The sequence below is a fragment of the Elephas maximus genome, chromosome 13 (assembly GCF_024166365.1).
Source record: "Elephas maximus indicus isolate mEleMax1 chromosome 13, mEleMax1 primary haplotype, whole genome shotgun sequence".
Taxonomy (NCBI): Eukaryota; Metazoa; Chordata; class Mammalia; order Proboscidea; family Elephantidae; genus Elephas; species Elephas maximus.
Genome location: NC_064831.1, coordinates 62,411,046 through 62,437,751, shown reverse-complemented (window position 1 = coordinate 62,437,751; position 26,706 = coordinate 62,411,046). Strand labels below are relative to the sequence as shown.

The window sequence follows — 26,706 nt, the reverse complement described above, 5'->3', positions numbered from 1 at the left end:
GAGCACAATAAAATGTTCAAAAAAAAAAAGTCAGAGAAGAGGTAGGGGGATAACGGCAAGTGGGAAGGCTTCAAGGGAGAAAAGAATGTGTTGCGTCAGAGGAACCAAAAGGTGGCCTGCAGGGTTGGAACACAGTAAACAAGGTCAGAGTGGTATGGCTTCTAAAGTGGCAGGAGAAGCAGTGAGGGGCTAGATTATGCTGATTTTATTAAAGATATTGGCAGAAATATAAAAGGGACTGGGGGATGGTGAGGAGTGCTGGTGGTGCAGTGGTCAAGCACTCGGCTGCTAACTGAAAAGTCAGCAGTTTGAATCCACTCAGTGGGAGAAGTATGTGGCAGTCTGCTTCCAGTAAAGATTATAGCCTTGGAAACCCTATAGGGTAGTTCTACCCTGTCCCTATAGGGTCGCTATGAGTCAGAATTGACTCCACGGCAATGGTTTTATGTAGAGTTGGGCATTCAGCTGCTAACCAAAAGGTTGGTTGTTCAAACCTACCCAGGAGCTCCACAGGAGAAAGATCTGCTCCAGTAAAGACTACAGCTTAGAGAACCTATGGGGCAGTTCTACTCTGTCCTTTAGGGTTGCTAGGAGTTGGAATTCACTCTACAGCAATGGGTTTGTGGGGATGGAAAGTATGAGTGAACACTGGAAGACTACTTTCAAGGCTGTTGTAGCAGTCCAGATGAGATGATGGCTGTTTGGATTAGAATGGTGGCACTGGAGATGGAAAAAGATACATGGATTTAAAGGATACCTAAGATGTAGAATCAAAAGGACTAGAAGAGTGATTAGATCTAAGGGTGAGAGTGGGACGAGTCAAGGATGACCCTTAGATTTCTGCCTAGAACTGGGTGGGGCAGAGGTTCTATTTCCTGAGATGGGGGACACTGATGACGCAAGCTTGATGGGGGGCGATGAGTTCAGCCTTGGGACCTACCGGATTTAAGGAGCCCATGAAATATCCAAGTGAAGATGTCCAGTGGGCAAGTACATGGATACAGAAGTTGAAGTTCAGAAGAGTTCAGCTGAGAAGTACATGTCTGAAATGTCCAAACCTATCAGTGGCCTTGGGAATAGACGGGAGAGCCAGAGTGAGGAGAGTACAGAAGGAGGGGAAGATGGCTTATGAGACAAAACTCTGAGATTCCACAATAAGCAGAAACGAAACTGGCAAATGAGAATAAGAGTGATCAGAGAAGTAAGAGGAAAACTAGGACACTGTTCCTACTGGTTTTACATCAGTTGAAGAGTGGTTTGAAAAAGAGGGTCTGATGTTTGGTAAGAGGTCTAATAAGGTAGAACTACTAGAGAACTTAGTTTTTTTTTTTTTTGTAGAGTGGTGGGGCAGAATTCACATTAAATTGAGAATTGGGAAGGTTAGATGACACTGACTACAGACACTGTAGAACTGGCTGCAAAGGGGAGGAAATCAAAAAGTCAATATTTAAAGGAAACATGGGGTCGTATTTTCACTTATTTTTAAAGAATGGGGGAGATTTAACACATTTAAATGCTGAGGGGCCAGTAGAGAGAGGTTTATGATGATGTGTGGGTGTGGGGGAATTGTGTGCACAAGATCCCTGTGCACAGGTAGAGGGATTATTAGCTTTAGCTAGGGAGTGAGGAAGGTTCATGGATGGGGGCAAATACAGGTAGGTTTACAGATCTGGTGTCAGAAAAGTTGAAGGAGTTCCTGTTTGGTAGCTTCTTTTTTCTCTCTGAAGCAGGAGAGGAAGGGAGGAAGTGAAGGCTTTGCAGGTTTGAGGATTGAAGATGGAGGGAGCAGTGGTGGAGAAAACCTGGTCTGAGCTAGCATCATGGGGAAAGGGTTACCTTCTAAACACTGGCTGCTTGGTTTGAATACATGGAGGGAAAAAGATCAAGGAGGTAGCTCTTATCTTGTCTTTTAACACAAACTTCAGGATCTGAGTTTTCTTCCAGAGTGATGATAACTCTTCCCTACCGTTGATACTGAAGATGGCCACCTCTTCCTTTGGCACTCTGGCATGTTCAGTTCTTCCCTACGTAAGAAAACTTCATTTAAGTGCCATCAGGACTTGATTTTTCCTTAGTGGAATTTTATCTGCCTCATTTTGGGACTTAGATATTAATCTTTACACTTTTGTTCAGAGATCATGCTTATTTGATGCAATTCCTTTGAGCCCTCTCTCTTTTTGGTGAGATTTCCCAGGCTGCCATTCTTGTCCTACTTCACCTCTTTCATATATAAGAAATCTGAAAGGTGATTTTAACACAGGAAGTAAAATGCAGGGCTTTTAAAATGCCTTATTAGATCAGTAGATTGATGTAAGGAGGTGATCCAAACGTGACAATGTATGAAACAAAGCCCATTACTGTGTAAGTCCTGCTACCCAGCAGGTAATCGAGCTGACAATTTCTCACTACTGTTTCCTGTAATATACCAGGTGAATTTATAAAATTTAGAAAGTGAGGGGAGATTACATTTAAAATATTCAAGAATGGAGCTCTTTCCATTATTTTCTGGGAGACAGGGAGTGGAGTAAGTAAAAAAAGTATGAGATGCTGAGTCAGGCCCTGCATTTGAGTCTTGGCCCTATCATTTGTGATTTAGCTTCTCTGAGTTTGTTTCTTATCTAGACTCAAATGAAATAATGTATGTAAAAAGCATCCTGCACAGTACAGAGTGAGATAAAGGTTAGTTGTTGCTAATACATTTTATATTCTTTACCATCCTCCGGTTTCTCTTTTGTACATGACAGTATTAATGAAGCCATTTTTTTTTTTTTTAACGCACAGCTGTTCAGCTGCATGGCAATGTAAGGCTAAGTTTTCAAACTCGCTGTTAGTCTTAAATGGAACTAGGCAGTAGCACTGAAGGGAAATGTGGTTTACTTTAGTATCTATTATACGCTTTCCACATGGTATCTTAATCCTTATGAACCAGTTGCTGTTGAGTCGATTCTAACTCAGGGTGACGCCACCTGAGTCAGAGTAGAACCACGCTCCATAGGGTTCTCAATGGTTGAGTCTCTGGAAGCAGAATGCCAGGCCTTTCTTCCGAGGTGCATCCAGGTGGATTTGAACCTCCAACCTTTCTGGTTAGTGGCAGAGTGTTTAACTGTTCATGCCACCCAGGTACTCCCTCCATCCTTATACCTCTTAAATAAACTACTGTCTTCCTTTTGCAGATGAGGATATTGAATCTCAAACTTGCCCAAGACTATAAATTTATAAGGAATAGAGCTTGGGTTTGGTTAAAAAATTCACACTTTTTCCAATACCACAGCATGTAACTGTCTGTAAATATTTTCTCCTTTCGTATTTTTAGTGGTAGAAGGAAAAGTTCTTTCAACATCAGTAAATAACCTTGTGACTGAGAGATTCTAGTTTGCCATTTCGATGGAATACCATATTATAAAACATATGGTCAATACGGATATAGTAAAAATTACAGCATAATATAAAAATAAGGAATACGCCTTCTCCTTATCAACTATCTCATTATCCTACATTTCCTGTTTACAACAATAGTAAAAAATCTACCGACTATTTTGCACATTAATGACGTATGTCTGGCAGTAACAAACACCGAGGTGGGAGGCAAGAGTAATGCTGGCTGTGATGGTTAAGGTTTCGTGTCAATTTGGCTGGGCCATGATTCTCAGTGGTTTGGCAGTTATGTAATGATGTAATTGGGCAGTTATATGACGATGCAGTCATCCTGCATTTTTGCATAATGCTGATTTCACGTGACGACCTGGTCTTTGGAACCTGTGTTGATAAGTGGGGAGAGCATGTGTATCAGAAATAATAATCCACTTACGATTTTTAAATTATTCTCATCTGATTAAGGAGCCAGTGCTTAGGGACTTCAACAGATACCTAGCCAAAGGATGGAAATATCTGTGGTTTAGACAGCATGAAATAGAAAACCCACTGATAATTATTTTTAGTTTTGACCACCATCTACAGCTGGGTTTATGTATGGTGACCTTTTGAATGCTGTATTAAGACACAGGTTGGACTAATGTGAATATACTTATGGGATAATACAAAAGGATATTTGAAAGCAGGTGGTTCAGTGTTTAATATCCGCTCATTACCCTTTCCTTTTGAATATTTTGAAGCTGAATTTTACAGACTGGATCCTTTTGATTCTAAAAGAGAAGGGGGCATAACACCCAGCAAAAGATCTTTTTCCTATCTTGTATCATGTAACATCGGTGCTGGATGGCCAAGCAGATGCATACATTATGGGCTATTACAGTAGCTAGTGAAACATTACAAGTCAATTCTTACATTCGCCTGGCATTTATAATGCTAATACTTACAGATGGCATATCAAAGTTTTAGAGAAGGAGACTAACCTGTGACACAGTCCAATATCGTCCTGTGTATCTGGAAAAGGAAACTTTTGTTTTGTTTTTTTAAGACTTACTAGCTTAGTTAAATAGATAATTTATTTCTGGGGCAAATCTTAGGAAGTTAAAAGATTGCTCTCTGATATATTAACTCTAAAATGAGAGATACTCATACTTAAGCAAACACACTTTGCCTTATCAGAAAGATCGCAATTTATCCTGGAAAGGATTTGATTCTTTCATTGTCTAGACTAGCTGGCTAAGTCAACAGTTACTGAAATAGTATTACTTTCTTATCTTTACCTACACTCCTGGCCTATCACCAACCTGTGTCACTCCTTTCTGTCCCTCCCTCCCTATTTCACCTCTATGGCTGATTGTTAGTTCCTAATCTTGTTCCTGTCCCCACCTGTCCCCATTAGGCCTCCTTTTTATCCATAACATACTGACTTCGTTTAGAAACTTTGTAGCTTTTTGTTGTGACTTCTAGTTCCAACTCTTGTGTCACTCAGGCCTGCTATATAACCTGTGTTTATCTACACTTACTGTGTTTTCCCTCTCTGGCTAAAAGGAACTTAGTTACTGCTTTCGTGGTTACTTGGTGGTGAGGTTATTTTGAGCCATGAGGGCTGGGGGCAGGGTCAGGCTAGGGAGGTAGCTGAAGCTAATCTTTGGTTTTCAAGTCTCACCTGCACTGCAGTCAGATTCTTACTGGGAATAGAATTAATGTGTATACCTGATATATCATTTGTTAGTTATTTGAAACAACTCTGAAAAACACATCAGTATTTTCACTGATAGCATTTTTTACTCTTGGTTCCACATTTTTCAAATTACATTGTCTGCATTTTGAATTAAGTATAAGGGTTGAGAAAGGTCATTTTTTTCTCTTTCGATCTCAAAAACAAACCAACTTTAAGACTGTAAATTTCAGATATAATAATAGTCCTGAAACACCCTGACACACCTGAAAATGATCCTGCCAGATTAAGGACAGAGAGGAGAGGAAAGCAGAATATTTACATGAAATAACAGGTAACCTTTGGCAGTTAGCAGCTATGAGTTTTAGAATCATAGAACTTTGGGTATAAGGATGGAGTGAGTGCATGGATAACAGACAAAGCAAGCAAAAGCTGTTACCAATCCAGAGTGGCAAATCTCTGCATAAACTAAAAGGTCCACGACAGCCATTTATTTTGCAGTTACTCAAGATTTCTCCTTTCTTAATGCGTTCTAGGAATTAGATGGGGGAAGAAGGTCTAACATCATGTTTATCAAGTACTTGCAGAGGCTAAGCTGACAGCCAGTTAAGCAGATAGAAGGCAAGTGGAAGGAGATAGCACGGAACTGAATAATACTTATGTCCTGAATGAAGTTAGGTGTTTATCTGCTTCCAGCCACTTATGTCTTTAGATATGCTGCATTTACAATAGGTTTTTGGTTCTTCTATAGTTTTCTTCTTGCATTTCAGTTGTCAGTCTCTTTTCACTAACGTTCATTCCTCTGGATTTCACATATTTTTCATTTGCTTTTCTTTGGAACAGGCCAATGTGAATACAGGAGACCAACAGGGAATTAATTTGATACCAACAGGAAAAGAAAAGTCTTAGCTGAAACTTGTATGTAATAAATGTTAAGATAAGTTGGTTTTAAGGTTTTGATGCATTACTTCAAGACATTTTCACAGAACATAATGCTCCCAAGTGAGGATTAAAGTGAAACTGTCCATTAGGATAATGCAGAAGATGACATTCCTCCAGAAAAAAGTAAGAATACTAGAGTTTTCCTCTACCAGGCACCTTCCCTCAGGCACTGAGACTGCAGTCATCCAACAAATGGAGACTGGCAGAAAGAGATGACTTCAAAAGCCACAGATATGCCTCAACAGTTAATTTTTAGCAAGTCTGGTAATGAGATCTTTCCATTCTCCCCTCTTCTTTGTGATGTATGCAGGGGTGAGTAACTGCAGTAGTGCTTCTGGCTGTTGCCTAAAGAAGTTCTGACACAAGGCCTCAGTGTTACATATCACATACATCCCACAGTCATAGCTGTTTTGTTGAGCAGGGGCTTTCTCCTCCACAAAGGCCAGTCTGTCTCCTTTTCTGCCTAAGAAAGCCTCCAGTTTCTGTGCTACCTGCTTTGCATGTGCTGAGTTGCTCCTGCTGTGGGAATCGTAATGGGAAAAGCTATTTTTATCTTGGAGATAAACCAACAAACTCCAGTGGGTTCCTCCAGCTGCCTGGTTGGAGTTATCATTGATGGCTAAAAACACCACTTTCTTGTGGGGGAGGGCCAGGGGTTCAAGGAACATGGCCATCTCCGCTGGGTTGCTAGTACACTTGATGAACTGGGTGACTTCAGGGCTGATGAAGCAGACTTGGTCACAGCAGTCACGAAATTGACTGTTAGCAAAGTACTCAAAGGCAAACCCAATAATGTGGTCATTGAGCCAGCTTGGAGGATCCAACAGGGAGACATCTGATTGCCGCAGTAAACTGTCCATGTAACTCAAGACCACAGGGTCCATCCTCTACTGTCCAGGGTTGCTCCAAAATTCTAGAAGCTGAAGGAGAGGCAGAAGATAATATTTACTGTTGAAGCTGATGCCTGTCCATAAAATGAGGATCATAAACAGCAGCTACTCTACAAGGTTTTGGTAAAGATTAAATATAATTGTAAAGTGCTTAGCAATAATGCCTAGTTAAGAGTAAACACTCAAGGAATCCTAGCTTATGTACTGTGTGAACAATTAGTTAGAGTGAAAACTGGAAAATTTCCATGCTGAAACAATAAGCATTTAATTTTCTCTTTCAATGCAGAGAATGGTTAAAATCATAGCTAATGTTTTACCAAAAACCATAGCATTAACTGTATATTTGGCCCTTTAATGAATACTCGTAACAATGGCAAATTATTTTTGTATTAAAAATGAATTTTCAAAGAATCTCAAGAAAAAAGTTACTAATTACCAAGGGAAATAGTTTCCATTTCAACTTTAATTTTCAGGAGAAAGATGAAATATTGCTTCCTCATTCCATAATGGAAAGTGACAGTGATTAGAGTTACAGTTAAAAGGAACCATAAATTCAAGAACAGAAAGTCATGAGAGTAATACAAATGAGATTCATTACTGATTCTGCCCAGCTATGAGCACTGGGGATTATTTCATCCATTTCATATCTTTAACCTCAAAGGATAAGATAAAGATTATGTAATGTTGATAGTATAAGTAAGAAATTCTTTTGGCATTGAAAGGTAGTATGGCATAGGAATTAAGAGACCAGGGTCGAGCCCTAGTTCTACTGCTGATTTGTTGCTATCATCTTGAGCCAATCATTTAAATGATTTTGGGCTTGTTTTTGACATCCGTATAAAAGGTTTATGCCTTCCTTATGTACCTCCAATAGTTGTACAGAAGGCCAAATAATTTTTCTCAAAGGTACTAAAAGAGTATAAAAAGGTTTATGCCTTCCTTATGTACCTCCAATAGTTGTACAGAAGGCCAAATAATTTTTCTCAAAGGTACTAAAAGAGTTTAAAATGTTGTACAAATAATCACCATGTTATCATTTGGATGATACTAGTAAAATAAACTGGAAAATCTGGGAGCGCTCCAAGCCAATCAACACCAGTGAGGTTTGGAAACAGATACTCATTCACATTACCTTGTGCAGACAAAAGCAGGAGTAACTTAAAGCAGAAACAACACGAGTTGTATGACGAGATCAATATGCCTCCCATCACCCAAGGCAGGGTGCAAAGACAAGAAGTCTAAAGGAGGTAGAAGATAATGCAACATTGGAGACTACCAGACAGAGTTAACTGCTATGCACTGACTTGGCAGCACAACGTTTCTATAACCACACAGCAAAAACTGTCACATGTGAATGGACAGTACAAAACAAAGCATACTGTAAAAAAAAAAAAAAAAAAAAAAAACAGTAACACTGCTTTTAAGAGACTGGGCTAGAATTATATCATTCTAATCAACTATAGCCATTAGACCAGTTATTTTAACACTTGGTTACACTATTAAAACAGTAAAATTTTGTGACAGAACTGTTTTCATGTAATGAAAACCCTGCAAAACCTATACAGAAAAATAAAATATCCCTGAAGATAAAAAGCGAAAGTAAATGAGGTAACTAAGAAGCACTGAAGATGGTTTTATATGCACGTAGTACAGTATAGCACAATCTGAACTACTTCGGAAACAATTTAAGGCTGCGTATGAGAAAAAAATATATACACAAAATACGATGGCATGAATTGAGATTTTCTTAAGCAGAAAGAATAACTAGAGCAGACACATAAATTGGAGCCAGGAATGAAGTCGATGAGGCATAGAGCACATTTGTTACGGATGGGCCACAGATTTGGCTCTAAGCTTTCTGGCAACTAACCAGAGAATTCAGTTAAACATTCACAACGCTCACAAGGTAAAAAAGGGTCTGCACAGAAGTAAAAACAATCTCTGTGTTAACATCAGGCAGTTTTTCCTCAAGCAATCTTGATAAAAGAAGACACAGTATGTCATGATGAATAATGTCCCACAATAGCCTTACGATAAATGCAATAGTTACATAGGATTGTTTCTTACAATGACCTTTAATACCTAGCCTGATGGCAAATGAGTGCACACAGCAATCTAGTAAAAGCTATTTTGTGGAGGCTGAGTACTCAGCGGGAGCCCTGCTGAAGCCCTAGTGGTACAGTGGTTAAGGTGCTCTCTAACTGAAAGGTTGGTGGTTCAAACCCACTAGCCGCTTCACAGGAGAAAGACTGGCAGTCTGCTTCCATAAAGATGATGGCCTTGGAAACCCTATGGGGAAGTTTTACCCTGTCCCTATAGGGATGCTATGAGTCAGAATCAACTCCACAGCAGTAAGTTTATATACCAAGTGAGGAGCCCTGGTAGAGTAAGGGTCAGGCATTTGGCTGCTAACCAAGAGACTGGTGGTTCAAACCTACCCAGCTGCTCCATGGGAGCAGGATCTGCTTCTGTAAAGATTACAGCCTAGAAAACTTTATGTGGCAGTTCTATTCTGTCCTATAAGGTTATTATGAGTCAGAATCGACTTGATGGCAGTGTGTCTGGTTTGGTTAGGTACAGTCGGCCCTCTGTATCTGCAGGTTTGGGATTTGGCATCCACGGATTCAACCAATCATGGATTGAAAATATTCAGGGTACAAAAAAAGAAAGTTCCCAAAAGCAAAACTGGCATTTTCCATGCGCTGAGCACTATGCTGAATCCATGTGAAGGAAGTGATGTGTAGGCATAGCCTGCTGTAGCCTCCTGCCATTTCCCAGATCGTCAGTCTCTCTCTGGCACTCCTTTGAGTGTTGTTCCCCTCGCCTCTTGTTTTTGCTACTTGTGTTGTGTGCACCCTTTGTTTCTGTGAAAAAATGGCTCCTAAAAAGCAACTAAGTGGTCAAAGCAATCTCTCAAAGGCTACTGGAGCGTTGAGTGCTACTGCTGGACAATATATTATAACAACTATTTACAGCATTTCTGTTGTACTACATATTATAGGCAATCTAGAGATGATTTAAAGTATCCAGAGGATGTACATAGGTTATAATGCAAATACTGTGCCATTTTATGTAACAGACTTGATCATTCTCAAATGTTGGTATCTGTGGGGTCTGGGAACCAATCCCCTGTAGATACCGAGGGGTGACTGTACTCAGCTTGCTGCTGATTTGACTTGATCTAAGAGCAAGTGCATATGAAAGCAGAATGACTGTATGTGCCTCATGCAAGCCTCCCTGAATACAATATCTATCCTCCACGCTTTTAACAAAAACTGCAAATACTGCACAGTGGGGGTGCTAGACTGTACTGTTTGGCAAATATCTGAAGATCTGCTACTCTATGCTTCCAGGTAAAATGAGACCCTCAACTTGACAGCCAATCCAGGAAGGGACAGGAGCCCACAGGAACCGACAAGGTGACAAGGAGAGGACTGTTTTAAGAGGCACTCATCTCACCTTGGAGTGAGTGCCCACAGGCAGAATCAAGAGTCTCTGTAGAAAACAGTGTTTTGTGTTTTACTTGTTTACTTTTAAAATATCCACCACACAGTCAGTCAAGGCCCCGATCCTATTCCCTGTGGCATGGTTGCAAAAGTTTAACCCCCCAAAATTTAAAGTAAATGGAACTAAACTAGCTTTTGGTCAAGCCAAAAAGTTAAAAAACAAACAAAAAACACACACACCAAACTCATTGCTGTTGATTTTATTACTATCATGGTGACCCCATATGTTGGAGTAGAACTACTCCACAGGGGTTTCTTGGCTGAAATCCTTACAGAAGCATACAGAAGCAGATCACCAGGTCTTTTGTCCATGGTACCACTAGGTGGGTTGGAACTGCCCACCTTGAGGTTGGTAACTCGTTGCTGTCGGGTGCATTCTAACTCATAGTGACCCTACAGGACAGAAGAGAACTGTCCCATTGGGTTTCCAAGGAGCAGCTGGTGGATTTGAACTGCTGACCTTTTGGTTAGCAGCTGGGGTCTTAATCACTGTGTCACCAGGGCTTCTTTAGGTTTGCAGTAAAGTGCAAAGCGTTTCTGCCAGCCAGCGACTGGTAAGACCCAAAAGAAAACATAAAAAAAGCTGCTGTTGAGTTGATGCCAACTCACAGCCATCCTATGTGTATCCGAGGACTGTACTCCTTAGGGCTTTGGATGGCTGATTTTTCAGTAGATCACCAGGCCTTTCTTCTGAGGTACCTCTAGATGAACTCAATCTGCCTCTGGGTGGACTTGAACCATCGATCTTTTGATTAGCAGCCAAGTGCTTTAATCGTCTGCATCATCCAGGGACTCCAGTGGAAAACATACCATCCCAAATTGTGAATTTAACTCCTTTCCCCCCTAACTGTTCTGTAATGGCTCTTTAAAAAAAAGAGATAGCCTTACTCGGCTGTTTTTGAAATACATTACAAAATGCAGCAGTTCTACTCACATTTTAAATGAAGATTATAGAAGTCAGCAGTTTTTAAGTACAGCTCCCCTCTTACCTCTTTTGGCTACTGTTTCAAACTGTATCGAACTGCACCACACGCTCACAGATAAGCTCTGTGTTTCTCAAAATGGATACATGGCTGGGTGCCATTAGGTATTAACAAAAGTAAAAAATAAAAAACAAAAACACAGGCTAATCAGAGCGCATCTTCTTAGGGCCTCAATTTCACTAGCTTTGGAGGGGAAAGATGCAAGCAATTTAACTGGTAACCTGCAATATTATAAATTAATGTAAACATGGCCATATTGTAGAATAAAATGCAAAATAAACATGAATTAAAAAAAATAAAATATGACATTTTCATAGAACTTTTGTGCCCATGGCAGGCAATTTTCTCTGCTTCATTCACTTTACTCTGCCTGCTTGGATACTTTGGTGGGAAGAGTCTAATTATTGTCCATAACTGAAGTGCTTGTAACATAACCCCCTAATACTCAGGAACCTGACTTCCTAATATTTAACAAAGATATAAGCACAACCTTGTGCTTTAGTAGTTTAAATGTATATAGCAGCAATCCATTTATTAAAGCAAATTCATTCCTTTGGTAAAAATATATTAGTGTCTCCTGCATGACAACTGTACCTGAATCAATCAGACCTGAAATTGAACTTAGCACTGTATAATGAAATACAGACAACATCCTAGAGTTTTCTATTTTCTTCACAGCTCACATCTAATCCATAACAAATTCTGTTGATTCTATAGCCAAATGTTCTGAATTTGTCCAGTGCTTCCCGCCTTCACTATTATCATCTTAATCAAACCCATCATTTCTTGTCTTGACCTAGTCTAACAGGTCTCCTTATTTCCACTATAGGCCCCCTCCAATTAATTCTCCATACAGCTGTGTCAGAGTAGATGTTTAAAAGAGTAAAGTCATGTCTGTCTCCTGCTTACAACTTTCCAGTTGTAATACCACACTTAAAAAAAATTGCAAAAAAGCTTACATAATTATATGGCCCCAGCTACCTCTTCAACCACAGCTCCTGTTACTGCTGTCCCTCTGCTTCACTAAGTTCTAATCAAACCAAGGTTCTTTTTCTTCCTCAACATGCCACACTTTTTCCCTCCTGAGATCTGGTGTACTAGCTATTCTCTCTGCCTGGATCTTCTGGGGTTGGCGCCTTCTGTGTGATCTCAGCTTAAATGTCACTCATTCACAGAGATTTTCCCTGATAACCAGTATAAAGAGGTTACCCAGTCACTCTCTATGACATCCTCTAATTTTAATTCCTTGTATAGCAATCACGACTATCTGATAGTTTTTTAAAAAATTATTTGCTTGTTGGTTAATTCCTTCTCTCTCTGGAACAAGAATATAAGCTCCATGAGAATAAGGGAAATCAAGGGACCTTGTCTGTCTTGTTTATCGTACTAGTCCTGGGGCCTAAAACAGTGCTCATCAGGGAGGTACTCAATAAATAATAATAGAATAAATGAATGAATAATGAAGTACAGATCTCAATATGATACAAAAGTTCTGCAAAGCAATGTTTAGTATACAAATTTTAGGTTTACAGAATCTTAGAATTGTTGAGTCTTTACTCTCTCTTCTAGTCAAACTTCCTGTCCGTGCAAGAATTGTTAAATTTCTGCTCCCATGGAAAATCGTGCAGGGGCCTGGCTCACAAGTAGCTGTGGGATATACATGCATTTTTTTATATTTTATTTTTGTTGTTGTTGAGAATATAGACAGCAGAACATATACCAATTCTACAGTTTCCACAATTCAGTGACATGGATTATACTGAGTTGTGTAACCATTCTCACCCTCCTTTTCTGAGTTGTTCCTCCTCCATTAACATAAACTCACTGCCCCCTAAGTTTCTTATCTAATCTTTCAAGTTGCTGATGTCAATTTGATTCCATATTGATAGATCTTAAAAGAGCACAATGCTCAAGGCAGATATTCTTTACCAGTTAAGCTAAACTATTGTTTGGTTTTAACAAGACTTCAGGGGGTATTTTTGGTTTAAGGTTTAAACATTATCTCAGGGCAATAGTTTCAGGGGTTTATCCAGTACCCTTGGCTCTAGGAGTCCATAAGAATTTGAAATTCTTTTCTATATTCTCCCCTTTTTGATCAGGGTTCTTCTATGGACTTGTTGATCTGTATGTTTTATAAAGATAGCAAGGCACCAGTTAGTTCTTCGGTTCTCATGGCAAGGGAGGTAGTTGTTCACAGAGGCAATTAGCCACACATTCCATTTCCTCCTCCTATTCCTGACTTTCCGTCCTCTGACCAACTATTGTACTGTTAAGACCCCAGCACTATGCCACGAACTTGGTGAAGATATTCTTTAATCTGCAACGTCCAATATAGTAGCCACTAGCCACATATGGCTATTAAGCACTTGAAATGTGGCTACTATGACTGAGGAACTGACTAAATTTAATTTAAATTTAAACAGCTGCATCGGACAGCACAGTTCCATGGGCTTTCATAGGTATTTCTTGAAAGAAAAAAAAATAAGATTACATAGTTAAGTAAGTTAGGTAAATGCTGTATCCTAATACTACCTTACTGGAGATTCAGAATGCTCACAAGCAGGTTAGAGGCTGGAAGAATTTTCGTAATAAACATATTTAGCTTTTTTTTGGTCCAATATTTTCCCAAACTCATTTGACCATAGAACCCCCCCCCCTTTTTTTTTTTTTTACTAGTGTTATAGGTTTTGGGGCGGAAAGCCACAAATAATAAGTGACATTTTCAATACATCATATCAAACGTGCATGCAACAGAATGATTATGGGTGATGCTAATTTATCTGTCCAAGGTAGTGTTTGTCAGGTTTCTCTACTGTAAAGTTACCTTTTCATATTCTACTTTTCATAAGCAGGACACAAAGAGCAACACATACTCAGTGTGCGGGGAGTGAAGCTCCAACCCGTTGATGGGGAAGTATTTACATAAATTGTTTGGAATTCCTCTGCACAGGAGATTTACTGTCTCTTCTCCTCCATTTATTTTATTAAATCATTTATTTCTATCAATATGGATTCATTACTATATCTTTTTTTAAAATAATTTTTATTGTGCTTTAAGTGAAAGTTTACAAATCTAGTCAGTTTCTCGCACAAGAACCCTTGCTACACACTCCCAACTACTCTCCTCCCTCCACTCTCTTTTCCTGTCCTTTTCGCCAGCTTCTGACCCCCTCCCCCCTCTCATCGCCCCTCTAGGCAGGAGATGCCAACATAGTCTCAAGTGTCCACCTGATCCAAGAAGCTCACTCCTTACCAGCATCCTTCTCCAACCCATTGTCCAGTCCAATCCATGTCTGAAGAGTTGGCTTCGGCAATGGTTCCTGTCCTGGGGCAACAGAAGGTCTGGGGGCCATGACCACCGGGGTCCTTCCAGTCTCAGTCAGACCATTAAGTCTGGTCTTATGAGAATTTGGGGTCTGCATCCCACTGCTCTCCTGCTCCCTCAGGGGTTCTCTGTTGTGTTCCCTGTCGGGGCAGTCATCGGTTGTGGCCAGGCTCCATCTAGTTCTTCTGGTCTCAGGATGATGTAGTCGCTGGTTCACGTGGCCCTTTCTGTCTCTTGGGCTCGTAATTACCTTGTGTCCTTGGTGTTCTTCATTCTCCGTTGATCCAGGTGGGTTGAGACCAATTGATGCATCTTAGATGGCTACTTGCTAGTGTTTAAGACCCCAGACGCCACTCTTCAAAGTGGGATGCACAGTATTATCTTAATTATACCAATTGACTTAGATGTCCCCTGAAACCATGGTCCCCCACTGCCCCTGCTAGGCTGGCCTTCGAAGCATTCAGTTTACTCAGGAAACTTCTTTGCTTTTGGTTTAGTCCAATTGTGCTGACCTCCCCGTATTGTGTGCTGTCTTTCCCTTCACCTAAAGTAGTTCTTATCTACTATCTAATTTCATTACTATATCTTTTATATTTTGGGTTATAATTCAATGATATTTATTTTGTAGCTCACATTGTTCTAAGTTTGGCCTTTGGGAGCTCTTTCAGGTTGGCTTTTACATTTTTATTTTTGACATGCCCCTGTCTTTTCTTTTTTAAGTGCTTTTTATATTCTGGCACTCTCGGGTGCTCCAGGCTCAGCTTTTATATTTTCTGTCCCATCTCCAAAATCAACCATTTCTGCAAGGAGTCTAGTTCCTTTGATCGGGGAATAGGATTAGAAACCAAGATCTGGATGCTTGGTGTACTCACTGCTACTGAGGTGCTATTGCTTCTAGTTACTCTCAGCTAAAAGAACAAGGAAATATATGTATGTATAATAACTCATGTATAATCATTTTTGTATTTATCTATCTGTATTAAGCTGGATGTGAGTTAGTACCCACTGGATTTATTCTAGCCTTCTTTGCTAATCTATAGCCTCCCTGTATTAAAAGTGAGAAGATTGGTTTCAACCATCTGGCATCCATTTTCTTATTTAATTGGTCTCATCGTTCATGTACATCAGTTTCATAACGGCTAACCTGTACTACCATGAGAAACAACTTTACTAATTTGAGTATGGTGCTATAGACAGTTCAATCCCTTTTCTCCCACCCCCTTTTCATGAGATTATGTCATGTATTTTTAATAGAGTTAAATTATTTTGTCACAGTCTGTATTACATTCTGGAACTCCCTAAACTCCTGGTTGATTTTTTAAAATTTATATGTATTAAGGTTCACTCTGTGCAGTAAAGTTTTGTGGGTTTTGACCAATGTATAGTATTAGTATCATACTGTACCATACCAAATAATCTGTATTATGCAGATTATTTTCACCACTCTAAAAAATCTCCTGGGAACACTTTTTTTTTTTTAAAGTAGAATTAGCACCTTTTTTACGGTAGAATTTTTAGTACAATTAGCACCTACTGTCTGTGCACTGAAGTTTGGGATATGCTGGATTATTTAATAAATGGCATTGGGACAATCTATTAATCGCTTGATTAAAAAAAAATTTAGATCCCTATCTTATATCAAATTATATTTCAGACGGAGTAAGAATTTAAATGTTAAGAACTAAAACAAAAGCATTGTAAAAAACAGAGGCTAATACAATAAACAACTGGTCAATAACTGGAAAAAGATACTCAATGCCTTACTAGTTACTAATCAAAAAAATCCAAGTTAAAACAAGATTTCATTTTTCAGGTTCATTTCCATCAGATTAGGAAAGATGAAGAAGACTGATAAAACCCAGACTATGGGGAAATGGGTGAGAGATTACAGGAAAATGGGTACTCTTAGTATTGATAGACTGTAAACAAACAAGCTTTCAGGAGGATAATTTGTCATTATATTTTAAGTCTTATGAAATGTTACATTTGTAGAAATTCCATTTTTAGAAATTTACCTTAAAGAAACATTAAGGATATATGCAAAAATTTAACGAGATGGCAGCAATATTTACAACAGAAAAATTGGAAGCAACCTTAATGTTCAAAAGAGGACTGGAAAATTTAGATAATAGGGTTTCCATACAATGGAGTATTTCTCAACTATTAAATATAAAGTTGTAGACATAAATATGTTAACATAGAAAGATGTTCATGATATGTTGTGAAAAAGGAAAGTTATGTAAAAATTTGATGATAATATACAAAAATAATCAAGAATGACATCCGTCAAAACTTTATAGTTTTAAGAGGTAGGATTATTAATAATTTTTTGCTTTTTTCCTTCTACTTTTTGATACTGTTTTATTTTTTCCCTCTTTTATTTTATAATGAACACATAACCAGAAAACACAGCTATTTCCATTTTGGAAAAAAAAATTACATACCTCCTACTCTTACGTTGAACTATGTTCCAATCCACTAGTTTTACTTCTGTCCTCTGGAGAAAAATAGCTTAAGTTTTTCTATTCTCTCTTCTACAAACACAAAGATTTAAAAAGAATCTGATGCTTGCTAAAATCAGAAGATTACGTCCAATTTCTATGTATGATTCCATTTTCAATCTCACAAAAAATAATTATATCCAAGACCTCATGTGCTTTTCATGGCAGCATAAACTGAAATATTTTCAGGAAGGAAGTTCAAGCCTTTTTTTGGGGGGTGGGCTTCAATTCCCCCAATTAAATATTTCCTTTTAAATGCTAAGCCCACACCAATCTGAGATTTGTATTAAGTGGTGTGTAAAAATTACAATCAGATTTCTCTCTCTCTCTCTAGGGTAGAGATTAGATTGTACTCATCCCTGTATCTTCAGTGCCAGACATACTGGAGTGGTTTTAACAAATGCTTTTTTCTTGGGAAAAAAAAAAAAAAATACAGAAATGAAATATATATATATTTTAGTTCTTTTATTTTGAAAATATACACAGGAAAACATACACCAATTCAACAGTTTCTACGTGTACAATTTAGTGACACTGATTGCATTCTTTAAGTTGTGCAACCATTCTCACCCTCCTTTCCTGAATTGTTCCTCCCCCACTGACATAAACTCACTGCCCCCTGAAGTTCCTATCTAATCTTTCCAGTTGCTGTTAGCAATTTGATCCCATATAGTTCTTAAAAGATCATAATGCTCAAGGCAGACTTTTTTTTTTACTATTTAAGCCAAACTACTGTTTGATTTTAAGATGATTTCAGGGGATATTTTTGGCGTAAGGTTTAGAGATTATCTCAGGGCAAGTTTTGGGGGTTCATCCACCCTCCATGGCTCCAGAAAGTCTGGAGTCCATCAGACTTTGAAATTCTGTTCTGCATTTTCCTCCTTTTGATCAGGATTCTTCTATGGAATGTCTGATCAAAATGTTTAGTAAACGGTAGCCAGGCACCATCTAGTTCTTCTGGTCTCATGGCAAAGAAGCCAATTAGCCACACATTCCATATCCTCCTATTCATGACTCTCCTTCTTCCTCTGTCACTCCAGGTGAACTGAGATCACTGTTGTGCTTAGATGGCTACTTGCAAGTTTTTAGTACCCCAAGCACTATGCAACAAACTAGGAGATAGAAGTGAAGCCCTAAACACATTATTAGGTCAATTAACTAGGATGTCCCATGAAACCATGACCCTAAACCTCCAATTTAAGGAAGCAAATCTCATGAGGTGTTTGGTTGTACATAAACAGCCCCAGCAGCTACAATTTTTTTTTGTCATTGTTGTAAATATATGAAATATATTTTACAAAACTACTAGAAACAAAATTCTTATAAACAAAATATTTTTCTGAATTTTATAAATAATTTGAACACTAACCCTCTAACACTGATATTTCACAGAGAAATATAACTCTACAAGCAGAGAGACCATTTGGTGTGATGATGATATATGGTAACGTTATTAATTTCCATTCATTCCTGCCTTGGGCCAGGAAGATGGACTAAGAGGTCTTTTAGGATTTCATCTAACACTAAGGCTGTTTGTTGCTCTGCTATTACCAATTGCCATTGAATAGACTCTGACTCATGGTGACCCAATGTCTGTCAAAGGAGAACTGTACTCCATAGGGTTTTCAATGGCTGATTTTTCAGTAGACTTCCATGCTTTCTTCAAGGAATGTCTGCGTGGGCTTGAACAGCCAACCTTTCAGTTGGTAGCAGACAAGGTAAGTGTTTATGCTACCCAGGGTTCCCACTCTGTTTATTAGGCATGGCTATCAATGGCTAACATGTCATTGATCATGAAAATAATTTTATTCCCAGCCTACCATTTCTACCTCTAGGGTTCTATCTGTAATTGTGTACAATTTTTTCCCTCAGTATAAACTTGGTAAAACATATATTGACTTTGCTTGACATGTTTTGAGAAATGACTTCACACAATTGTGAAATCTGAAATGAATGGCGGGGGCAGACAGTGTGTGGGGAGGCCATTAAATGAGAAGTCTGAGTAAAATATTTTATATAGGAGTGGACATTTTATTCTGGTACATACAGTAATGTATAATATTGTGAAGAAAGGGAATTCCAGAACACTTAATTGTGCTCATGAGGAACCTGTACACAGACCAAGAGGCAGTTGTTGGAACAGAACAAGGGGATACTGCATGGTTGAAATCAGTAAAGATGTGCATCAGGGCTGAATCCTTTCACCATACTTATTCAATCTATATGCTGAGCAAATAATCTGAAAAGCTGTACTATATGAAGAACTTGGCATCAGGATTAGAGGAAGGCTCATTAACAACCTGTTATATGCAGATGATATAATCTTGCTTGCTCAAAGTGAAGAGGACTTGAAGCACTTACTGATGGAGATCAAAGACTACAGCCTTCAGTATGGATTACATCTCAACATAAAGAAAAAAACCCTCATAACTGGACCAATAAGCAATCATGATGAATGGACAAAAGACTGAAGTTGTCAAGGATTTCAATCTTATTTGGACCCACAATCAATGCCCATGGAAGCGGCAATTAAGAAATCAAAAAACATATTGCAAAAGACCTCTTTAAAGCGTTAAAAAGCAAAGATGTCACTTAGAGGACTAAGGTGCACCTGACCCAAGCCACTGTATTTTCAGTTGCCTCATATGCATGTGAAAGCTGGACAATGAATAAGGAAGATCGAAGCAAAATTGATGCATTTGAGTTACGCTGTTGGTGACGATTATTGAATATACCATGACTGCCAGGTGAATGAACAAATCCGTCTTGGGAGTACAGCCAGAATGCTCCTTAGAAGCGAGGATATTGAGATTTTGTCTCATTTACTTTGGACATGTTATCAGGAAGGGCCAGTCCCTGGAGAAGGACATCATGCTTGGTAAAGTGAAGGGTCAGTGAAAAAGAGAAAGATCCTTAACGGAATGGACTGACACGATGGCTGCAACAATGGGCTCAAACACAGCAATGATTGTGAGGATGGTGCAGGACCAGGCAGTGTTTCGTTTTGTTGTGCATGGTGTTGCTATGAGTTGGAAACAACTCGAAGGCACCTAACAACAACATATATTAATAAATAAAGGCTGTTGAAGTGTGGTCAAGCTAAAATCCTAATTTGCTTGACTTCATAAATAACTCACTGCGTTATGGATTTAACTGTGTACCTCCCCACCCCACCAAATATGTGTCGAATTTCTGACCCTTGTACCTGCAGATGTGATTCTGTTTGGAAAGGGGGTTTCCTCTTATGTTAAGAGGCCGTACCAGTGCAGGGTGGATCCTAAATCTAATCACTTCTGAGTTATAAAAAGATCAGGACAGACACAGAAATACACGAGGGAAAACAGATATCATGTGAGGATCATCCACAAGCCAAGAAATACCAAAAAACACCCTGGGCTATCAAAAGGGAAGGAATTAACATTGCTGAGGCTCTGATTTGGACTTTTTAGCCTCTAGTACTTTGAGAAGATAAATTTGTTTCTTTAAAGCCATCCATTTGTGGTACTTGTGTTACAGCAGCCCTAGGGGACTAGGAACACTGTGTTCAACACATGGTAGCTATGTGCAAACACACTGTTTAAAAATGCTACAAATAAATACGTGATTTATTCCTTTGTCTAGTCTCTTCATTCCTAACTCCCTTGACAATCCAACCTACACATTACTACAAAACTAATTTTTTGAATAGAACTCTAATTACATTATTCTACTCCAAGAATTTCAACATCTCTCCATTGTCTATCGAATTAAGTACATACAAATTACAGTCTGGCATTTAAGGATTTCCACAAAAATAGATTCAGTCTACTTTTCCTGATTTATTTCCTAGTACTGTTCTGGTGGCCCAATGGTTAAAGTGCCTGGCTGCCAAACAAAAACCCAAAGGTCAGCGGTTCAAATCCACCAGCTGCTCTGCGGGAAAATAACGTGGCAGTCTGCTGCCATTAAGATTTACAGGCTCGGAAACCCTATGAGCCAGTTCTATTCTGTCCTATCGGGTTGCTGTGAGTCGGAATCAACTCCATTGTCAATGGTTTGACTGCTCCCATGTACTTACACACCTACAAGGTCATTCCCACTGCCGGCCCAGATTGTTAGGCAGCTATAGATTAGTACTGTTTGTTACTGAAGTACAGGAGGAACAGGAGAAGAAAGAGCCAGTCCATATTCTCCCACTCTACCTCAACAGAGAGGATGGAAAGTGAACACTTCTCTAGTACCTTTCTCAAACACAGATCTGATCTGTCATGCTGTTGCTTAAAACTTTTACACCAAGGGTTCTTTTAAACCTGGGATTTATGGGTAAGGTTGTGGCTAGAAATTAAGGGTTTCATGAACTTGGACTGGGAAAAAAGTTACATTTATTTTCAATAATCTCTGGCTGAAATTTAGCATTTTCTTCAATTATAAGTATAGGCAATAAACCATATCAGCCATATCTACATCTTTATTAGTGTTAGAAATCTGGTATTTTCACATCACATTAAAGTTGAGATACAAATATCTCAAAGATACTATTTAAGCTCATTATCACTTTGTAATTACATAATTTTTTTTTTTACATAATTAGACCTGCTGCTAAGTATTAGGGAAATCCTGGTGGCATAGTGGCTAATAGCTAAATGGCTGCTAACCGAAAGGTTGGCAGTTTGAATCCACCAGGCGCTTTTTGGAAACCCTATGGGGTTTTTTTTTTTTTTTTTTTTTTTTATGGGGTAGTTCTACTCTGTCCTATAAAAAAAAAAAAGGGTTCCTATAAGTCAGAGTGGACCCGAGAGCAGTGGGTTTGGTTTTTGGTATTACATACTCCATAAAGTAGCACATATATAACTTACACATTTGCTTTAATATTTTGAAAATAAAAATGGTTTCAATAAAATTGGTTTCCTTTATATTTCTATATATTTTATTTCCTGCATTTAAAAACATTATTCTGAGATAGGGTCCACAGGCCACAATGCCAAAGCTGTCCATGGCATAAAGAGGTTAAGAACCTCTATTATTTATATCTATTAATTGGTTACAATATAAAACCTAAACTTTTTGGCATGGAATTCTAGGCTTCTCTTAATCTGTTCACACCCCACTTTATAAGCTTCATCTCTGCCCCACCCTTACTCTCCATACTATGCTCTGACCATACCACACAACAGTAATCTTATCTGGAAGTAGACAGACAGGTTTTGGGATTAACCCTAGTTAAGACCTGGTTCAATTCCCTGTCAATGCACCTCGTGTGCAGCCACCACCGGTCTATCAGTGGTCCTCTGCACACTGCTATGGTGCTGATGAGGTTTCCGAAGAGATTCCAGATTAAGATGGACTAGGAAGAAAAGACAGGCCTGGCGATCTACTTCCGAAAACCAGCCATTAAATACTCTAGGCACTACATGGCCCAAAATGCAATCAATCATGGGGATGCTGCAGGTTTGGGTAGCGTTCCTCTCAGTTGTGCATGAGGTCACCATGAGTCGGGGACCTACTTGATGGTAGCTGACAATAGACAGTAGACAGTAGCATGCACTGTTCTGGGCTTTGCCTTAACTGTTCTTTTCTGCCTGCCAAGTGAGCTCTTCTTCGTTTAAAGGCCTGTTTTCCCCAATCCTTTGTGACCTGGGTAGCGCAAATGGTTAATAAGACACTTGGCTGTGAGTCCGCCAAGAGATATCCTGAAGAAAAACCTGGCAATCTACTTTCAAAAAATCAGCCATTGAAACCTCTATGGAGCAAGTCCTACTCTGACACACCTGGGGATTCCCGTGATTCAGAGTGTATTTGACATCACCTTTTTTTTTTCTTTCAATCTACTAGGGCTGTATATTATACATCTTTATATCTCAGTCCTCACTTATAGTTGGTACTTCTTAAAAGATTAATGAATGACTAATAGAACACAGATTCTAAACTGTCAAGGTACTGTGTGTAGTAAGTAATCTTTAGAGGTATGTAAGTTGGTCTTGGTCTTTGAATAGCATAAACTGGCTTAGCTCTAGTCTTTGTGAGAATATATAAAGCTGAGCTCTAAGGGTGGATTCCCTGCTGATAAATACTAGATGGAAGGGAAAGGAAAAGGAAGAGGGCAGTAACTGAAGGAGCTCTAAGTAAGAGGGATGGAACTCTGAAAGGGAAGGCAGGAGCAGCTGTTTCTCCCATTTCCCAGAGCAGTTATTCAAAGCTTTTATTGCTCTGCTCAAGTTTCTCATCCCATCCCTAACTTTCTCTTTCATTAAATAACCCCCATCTTAAATTTCACAGCATCAACTCCCCCAACTTTCTGCTCTTCCCTACTTCTCTTCTTTCTAGTCTAGTGGTTCTCAACCCTGAGCATTAGAGTCACCTGGGGAGCATTAAACAAACAAAAACTGATGCCTGGACCCTACCTCAGAATTTAATTGGTCTAGGATGGGGCAACAGTATTAGGTTGAATAGAAAAAAAGCTTCCCAGGTGATTATAAAGTACATACAAGGTTGAAACCCTACTGATAAAGATTTCACTAGTGCTCTGCATCAAAAGGAAACCCTGGTGGTGCAGTGGTTAAGTGCTACGGCTGCTAACCAAAGGGTCGGCAATTCAAATCCACCAGGCGCTTCTTGGAAACTCTACGGGGCAGTTCTACGCTGTCTTACAGGGTCGCTATGAGTCGGAAGCGACTCCACGGCACTGGGTTTTTGGTCTGCATCAAAATGTTGATTTTATAAATTAGCCTCTCTCTCCTTTAAATTGGAGCCCTGGTGACACAGTAGTTAAGAGCCACCAGCCACTCCTTGGAAACTCTATGGGCCAGCTCTACTCTATCCTACAGGGTTGCTATGATTTGGAACTGAATCTATGGCAACGAGTTCTCTCTTGAATTGGCCCACTTCTCCACCCATGATACATTTTTATGCCCAAGAGTCTCCTATCTTAAAAAAAATTTCTTGTAGCCCATATTCTCTCATCCCTTACAAAGATGCTTCCTTAAAGAGAAGTTTACACCAGTATGGTGTCCACCAGCTATATAACATTCTTAACTTTTTACTCTTCCAGGAGAATACTGTCATAGGCCTTTGCACTCGTTATTGTCTCTGCTTCTGCCTCCTCTTTCATGTCCTTGTTCGGCTAGTGCTCACTAGTCTTTTAATGGTCTTCTGAAGAGTGAAACAGGAGACCTTGGGTAGTGCAAACGGTTGTTCGATCGGCTGCTGACCCAAAGGCTGGAGGTTAGCAGCTGGCGTCCACCCAGAGACGCGTGGAAAGAAAGGCCTGGCGATCTGCTTCCGAAGAATTAACCATTGAACACATTTTGGAGCACAGTTCTACTCTGACACACATACAGTCACCATGAGTTGGAACTGATTCCATTGGGCAAGTGTTTTTTTTTTTTTTTTCTTCTGTGTTCAGAGAGCATCCTGTGCTTTTTTTCTATTATAATTTTTGTTCTGCAGATTCTTTCTTCGTGTCCCATACTACACGGCACTTCAAAAACCTGCGACCATTTTACTCTCCTCTGATTTTCTGCAGCCTTAAAATAAAATTTATTTTTATTTTAAGGAACAGACAGCACTCAGTCAAAGTCTGAGGACTGAACGGCAATGAAGACCTGAAACCGGAGGTCGGGGCGGGGCCATGCGGGGAGAAGGGGCGGGTGTGTAGTGGAAAGGGGCGGACGCTATGAGGGGCGGTGCTGAAAACCCAGCGCCAGAATGGGGAGGGGGCACGGATACGCCAGAGTCTGTGTGGGGGGCAAAGCGGTCCTCTGCTGGGACAAACTCACAAACAAACCGAAGGAAGGAGGCGGCTCCTTACCTGCCTCGGGCCTCACCACCCCAACCAGCCTTCAGCTCCTCTGTATTGGCCGGAAAGCGAGAGCTACAGTCGCAAACCCAGAGTTTTCCTCCTCAACCTTGCGACATTGCCCTCTAGCAGAGGGGAAGAAGCTAAGGCAGAGTCTCTAGTTGTGCCGTAAGGTGAGGAAGAAGAGTTCGGGCGGGGCTGCCTGGGGCGGAAGAAATGGGGCGGGTCCACGCACGCGCATCTAGTACACTCCGGCGGCGTCACGTTCGGGGGCGGGGCAGGGCGGGGCGGGGCGCTCAGTAGGGGGCGTGGGAGGTAAGTGCGCGCGCGCCTGCTCGCCTGCAGCCGAGGAGTCGCGCGGGGCGGGGCCGTGTGCGCGGGGTCGGGGCCGCGCGGGCCGTAGCAGACGAGGTAGGCGGTGGCGGTTGGCTGAGGCTGCTAAGTCCGACCAGGACGGTGAGAGGCGGCGGAGGCGGTCTCCGCGGCACCCGCAGAGCGGCCGACAGCAGTCGAGGCGGCGGTCCAACGCGTGCTCTCTGGGCGGGGTGCGGCGGGGGATGTGCCTGCCCAGCCCGGGCGGAGTCTGTCTGACAGGGCGGGGGATGCGCGGCGGCCGCTCGCCGGGACGCTGAAGCAGCCGGGCCCAGCCTCCCGAAACCGTCCGACCCTGTGTGGCCTCCACCTCAGCTGCCTCCTCCGGCCTGACTCTGGGGCCGAGGCTGGGACGCGGCTTCCGCCGACGAGGAGGGGACTGTGGTGGCCGCAGCGGCGGAGCCCGAGGTAAGACCCGCCCCAGCCGCCCAGAGGCCCCGGCCCAGCCCACGTCTCTGTCTCGCTCCTTGGCTTCTGCACGGCCGCCCCGCCCCGCCCCGCCGCAGCGGAGACGCCCCGCGAGCGAGTCTACCCCGAGCCTCCCCGATACTCGACCTCGGCCCCGGTCGACCCCACCCATCGTATCTTCCATTGGTCGGACGCTGTCCCGGCCCTCCAGTCCCCGCGGCGCTTGTGCAGACCCCACTAGCACCCCCTCAGACTCTCTTAGAATCCGTAATGGAGCCGCCAGACTCCGTTACATCCCATAAGCTGACCCGATCCTAGTTCCCCTGAGACCCAGCCACGGCCGCCCCTCAACCCACTGCGACCCCCTCCTCCAAGGCAGAGCTGTCGCTACTGCCGCCCCCCGACCCCCCTCACAGCTGCTCACTGCCAAGTCCGCTGGCTCTTCCCTGACCCATCACGGCTTTAGGACACTGCATTTCGTGATGGTCTTTTCTCCCAGTTGATCTGGAGTCAGGCCCACTTTAGACGCTGTCACAGGCATCGGCCTCTTCCCTACCCCCTCCCACAGATTCCGGCAAATCTGTTCTCTTTCTCCCCAGTTGTGATCCTTTCTTTAGTTGGAAGGGCTTTGCCAGGGAGTCCGGAGGGGAGTTTGCTTAGCCTGGTGTATTCCCCGCCAGTAGGGCTTATACCCACTGAGACCTACGTTTGGAGGGTTTGAGCTGGCAACTGAAGGAGGGAGGGAGAGGGAAGCACAGGGCACGGGGTGTGTGTGTACAATTACAAGGTCACAGAGGCTGCTCCTCATCTGTCTTCTGTAGAACGTGTGATAGCCCAGATCTGTGAGATAGCACGGATCTGACATTTTAGGGGCCTCTATAAGAATTAAATCACGTTACACTAATTGACATAACTGTGCCTCTGTATATGTTATTTACTTGGAGATTTTTACGGCTCT

General features: G+C 41.0%; 2 protein-coding genes across 12 annotated transcripts in view; one reads left to right on the top strand and one right to left on the bottom strand.

The window, feature by feature from the left end:
* Nucleotides 1-1,419: 1,419 nt before the first annotated feature.
* On the bottom strand, nucleotides 1,420-25,069 carry SENP8 (SUMO peptidase family member, NEDD8 specific). The gene is made up of 2 exons (XM_049852704.1): nucleotides 24,981-25,069; nucleotides 1,420-6,909 (listed from the first exon to the last, which is right to left on the bottom strand). Exon 2 carries the CDS (start codon nucleotides 6,871-6,873, stop codon nucleotides 6,235-6,237), a length of 639 nt encoding a protein of 212 aa, XP_049708661.1. The 5' UTR covers nucleotides 6,874-6,909; nucleotides 24,981-25,069; the 3' UTR covers nucleotides 1,420-6,234.
* The window catches only part of MYO9A (myosin IXA), a 250,999-nt gene continuing 249,350 nt past the window's right edge, over nucleotides 25,058-26,706 (top strand). For 10 of the 11 annotated variants that reach the window (XM_049852703.1, XM_049852700.1, XM_049852702.1 and 7 more), the window contains exon 1: nucleotides 25,660-25,748. The gene's annotated coding sequence lies outside the window, so the exon portion shown is untranslated. Of the gene's footprint in view, nucleotides 25,142-25,659; nucleotides 25,749-26,706 lie in introns of those variants that run through there. The other variant, XM_049852694.1, reaches the window with a different exon arrangement.

What these genes read in the sequence shown, in the direction of transcription:
- SENP8 (XM_049852704.1), bottom strand. Translation starts at nt 6,873, where the DNA reads ATGGACCCTGTGGTCTTGAGTTACATGGACAGTTTACTGCGGCAATCA.